The sequence below is a fragment of the Phytophthora parasitica genome (assembly GCF_000247585.1).
Source record: "Phytophthora parasitica INRA-310 unplaced genomic scaffold supercont2.27, whole genome shotgun sequence".
Lineage (NCBI taxonomy): Eukaryota > Oomycota > Peronosporomycetes > Peronosporales > Peronosporaceae > Phytophthora > Phytophthora nicotianae.
This window is the reverse complement of record NW_008649013.1, coordinates 754,470-758,514: the sequence shown is the minus strand read 5'-3', so window position 1 is coordinate 758,514 and position 4,045 is coordinate 754,470. Positions and strand designations below refer to the sequence as shown.

General features: G+C 47.6%; 2 protein-coding genes across 2 annotated transcripts in view; one reads left to right on the top strand and one right to left on the bottom strand.

Moving 5' to 3' along the window:
- Positions 1–1,433: 1,433 nt before the first annotated feature.
- PPTG_11699 (hypothetical protein) lies at positions 1,434–2,711 on the top strand (the record flags this gene model as incomplete). Its single annotated transcript, XM_008907825.1, has 1 exon — positions 1,434–2,711. One exon carries the CDS (start codon positions 1,434–1,436, stop codon positions 2,709–2,711), a length of 1,278 nt encoding a protein of 425 aa, XP_008906073.1.
- PPTG_11698 (hypothetical protein) overlaps positions 2,694–4,045 on the bottom strand; it is a 1,992-nt gene continuing 640 nt past the window's right edge. Inside the window, exon 2 of the mRNA XM_008907824.1 lies at positions 2,694–3,824. Coding sequence (XP_008906072.1) covers positions 2,823–3,824 — 1,002 coding nt within the window. The 3' untranslated portion in view covers positions 2,694–2,822. The remainder of the gene's footprint in view (positions 3,825–4,045) is intronic.

The window sequence follows — 4,045 nt, the reverse complement described above, 5'->3', positions numbered from 1 at the left end:
CTGCATACATCCCAGACCCTAAATGATGGTACCGGTTGCCGCACTTGCAGTAGACGACCCCTTGCTGATTGACCAATCTAAATTTTCGAGCGCTTCACCACACTACCTTTCCTGCCAACGATACACTAATACCTGTGGATGAGGAACACAAACATGTGATTGCGACTTGGAGCCTCAGGTGGAAGTTTCCGATTAACGGGGCGATGACTCAGTCGAGGTGGCTGTGGCATCCATCCCTGAAACGGAGAAGTCGGAGACATTTACTAACGGATACGTAACGAAATCGTCCAAGCTGGTGAAGTTAGAGGCCACCAGAGCGGGGAAGAGGTGTGATCCCGGGATACTAAAGGATATTTTAACAGTGTGGGGAGGAGGAACCACTACCACTTTGATCGTAATGAAGCGCTGCAAGTAGAATGATCGTCTATCTGTCGAAAAGCCAACAGACAATCACATTGAATCTTGCATTAGAGCATAAAGATAACATCCTGGTGTTTCGGTTACGTAATCGTCTAATCAGTGATTCTGTTGCACCTGCTAGCTCGTCCTATCTAGATCCAGAACCTCGTGCAACGTCGGTCTTTGCTCTCGAGCGTATTCCAAGAGTCGTGAATGCCTTTACAGTTGCGCCGTAGTGGATTCGATATGTTAATCGTGTTTTCGAATTCTTACGAGACATAAGTACTTTAATATCATACGATTGGCTAGGATCGAGAAATTTAGGAATGGCTTCATTTTGTTTATTGAACTCTCATTTTAAATAAAAATAAACCCCAGTGCACCAAGAGGGGAAACCCCGGTGTTGCGATATCGGATCCAAGATTTAAACTACCGTTCTGACTAAGTCTTACTCATCCTCATAATCACGACTAGTGCACGGCAGTCCGTGTATCCCTCATGCTCCAGGATCACACTAATCAGGTCAGGTAATTCGAGGCTGCGTGCCGACTCTCCCCTTTGCAAGCATGTGTGGCATAATAGCGAAGTCATTACACGTACAAAATCAATTTCCTACAGAGATGACATTCACGTACATTTTCACAGTAGCCACAGTTTACGATCAACTACTGCTTTCCGTAGAAATAGGTTCAACTTAGCTGCTGTTACTTGATAGCGTCTTATTTCATGGAGCCCTTTCGATCACACCAAGCCTTGAGCTCTTGCAGCTTGGTCCGTATGCTCGGGTAGTGTTTACGGGTCGCGCCTTGCGTGAGCGATCTAGCGTTGCGTGTGCACTCTCTTCTACCTCCACGAGAAGGCTCAGGGCGGGTCTTAACCACGTCATGCCATGCCATGGCACGAAACTAGGTATTCTGATTGGCCAGTATTATTCAAAGTTAGGTCATTCGTGCCATCAATGGCAAATTCGTAGTGCCACCAAACGTGCCATTGCCATCTTGCCACTGCTTCCATTACTGTCAAATTTCGAAAACATGGAGACCAAGATTGCATGCGTCACGATGATACTGCTCTTACTTCTTCTCATTATCGTTCTCCCTATCGACACTCGCCGGAAGTGCCTTCACCGTGTGCGCATAGACTGGGACCAATACTCACAATGCCTAATTGACGAAGGGCAATTCCACAAGTGCTACAAGATGTCGTACTCGTCTTTCATGGCGCTCGCAGAAAAGCTCGAGCCGTATCTGCTGGTGGACGAGCGGCAATCGTGTAATCGGACGGGCATAGGGCCGATTACGCACATCAATAAGCTCCAGATGTGCTTGCGCTGGCTAAGTGGGGGATCTTATCATGATGTGCGATCTAACAGTGGTGTGAGTGTTGCTGCGTTTTACGCCTCAATTCATCAAGTCGTGGATGCGATAATAGCTCATCCAGAGCTACAGCTTGAGTTTCGTACTTCAGAGCCGGCCCAACGTCATGCTGTCAAGGCGTTTGAGCGACTAAGCAGCTCTCGTATCATGAAGGGGTGTGTTGGCGCCGTCGATATGTGGCTTTGTCCTATCCGAGTCCCACCGAAAAAAGAGGTTTCCAGGGTGCGATCGTTCTTCTCTGGCCATTATCAGCGGTACGGTGTAAACATTCAAGCTTGTTGCGATCATCTAAGTCGGTTTACTGCCGTAACGTGCTCAAGTCCTGGTGGAACTGGTGACGCAGTGGCATTTTTAAAGTGGAGATTATCAGCGATTGTCAAGAACCTCCCCAAAGGACTTTACATTGTCGGTGACAACGCATACACGAACACAAACCAGCTATTGATTCCATTTCCAAGGCCTCGGATCACTTCTTCTGCTCATGACAGCTATTACTTTCACCTTAGTCAGCTTCGGATTAGGATCGAAATGGCTTTCGGTCTTCTAGTCTGTAAGTTGCGTGTGTTCAAGGCTCCTTTGGAAATCGGCTTTAAGAGAGTGCCTCGTACGATTTTAGCAGCTTGTATTTTACACAATTGGTGTATCAATCAGCGTCTTCGCGAGAACCGAAGCTATAGAGTTGAAGACGATGAAGATATGGTTGAAGTCGTTGAATCAACCCGCTTGACAGGGGACAGATGTGTTGATTCTACAGTCGAACCTCAAGATTCTTCACGTTACCGTCGCCTGTACGAGTCGTCTGACCTGGTGGTTGACACAGACACGTATAACAGCTCGGAATGGGTTCGTGATGCCATCGTTGGATTAGTTCCCAATATTTCTCGCCCACAACGCAATAGGATTAGACGAGCACAAGAAGAGAAGGAGAACGAATAGATATCCAAGCTTAACCTTGATGGTTGCAGCGCTTAATCCAGACTAAAACAAATAACGATGAGATAAATAAATCAAAACTCGGTTCGAGATTTCCACCGGTACGACGAGGATCTAATCCAAATCTGCAAGGCGGCTTTCGTAGTACTGCAAACGCTGCTGATATAAGTCGACGCTTTTAGCTAGTGAGGGGTCCGAAAACCCGCTTAGCTCCATCTTCCGTTGGCTTTCCTTTACCTGGTCGATCATTTGCTGCAGCTTCGCAATTCGTCCCAGCAGTAAACCTTCATCAAGGGTCTCGCGTGAAATGCGACTCGTTGAGAGAGCTACAGCAGATTGTGGAGTTTTTGCGAAGATGTCGACCTTGCGATTGATCGTCGCGAGCACTTGGTCTTGCCATTTCGATGATTTTACCTGAGCAACAGGTTTCTCCGACACAGGCATATTGAGCGAGTCGATTTCGTCTTCTTCGTGCATGCCACCACTGACAAAATCCATTAGCTCTGGTTTCACCCCCGTGCACACTCGAAGATAGAGGACCTCTAAATTCGCGTCGCAAAAATCGTAGAACTCGTTGGAGTTTTGTCCAGACACATTGAATCTAGCTAACGCCTTCACAAACTTGCCGTTCACCGATTTCCTCATGTCGTAGAGCTTTGCTGTGTTGTGCTCTACAATCACCGAAGGATTAATACCTTCGTAGCGAGGGTCGTTTGCTGCTTCAGCGAAAAGTTCATTGAAGTCAGTCGTATTGGTGCGATACACAACACCTACTTCCTTCCAGAACGCGGTTTTTTTGTTCACTTCCCCGGCATCAATTTGGTCACGGGTCGCTGTATCGTCCGACGAAGCAAGTTTCTCCGCAAAGTGATCCGAGAAAAGAATATTGAGGAGACGAATCATGCAGTGTTTTGTTTTGCGTGGGCTGGACTCCATCAGATACCCTTCGTCCACTGAAGACTGCGCAGCTCTGCGTGCAGCATCATACGCTCTGAGCCGTCTGATCTGCTCAGGTCTACTCACTTTTCTTCCAAGCAGAAACTTCCTTTCAGTACACTCTTTTCGAAGCTGAACGACTGTCCACTGGTCGTAGTCGTTGCATGTTGGCGGTATCACCTTTCCAGGTTTACGAACAGTCCAACTAACCACGTGCTCAACTCTGGTATCAACCACGGCTTCCTCGGTGCCAGCAACGGCCACATTTTCACGAAAATCAACAGCAGCATCACTCTCGGACTCGGATCCAATCACTGCGTTGATGGCTTCGAAAAGATCTGCGTCGCACCTGTTGCTTGTGGCTCCATGATCTAGATGGACCGAAGTTGCCGACACCACAA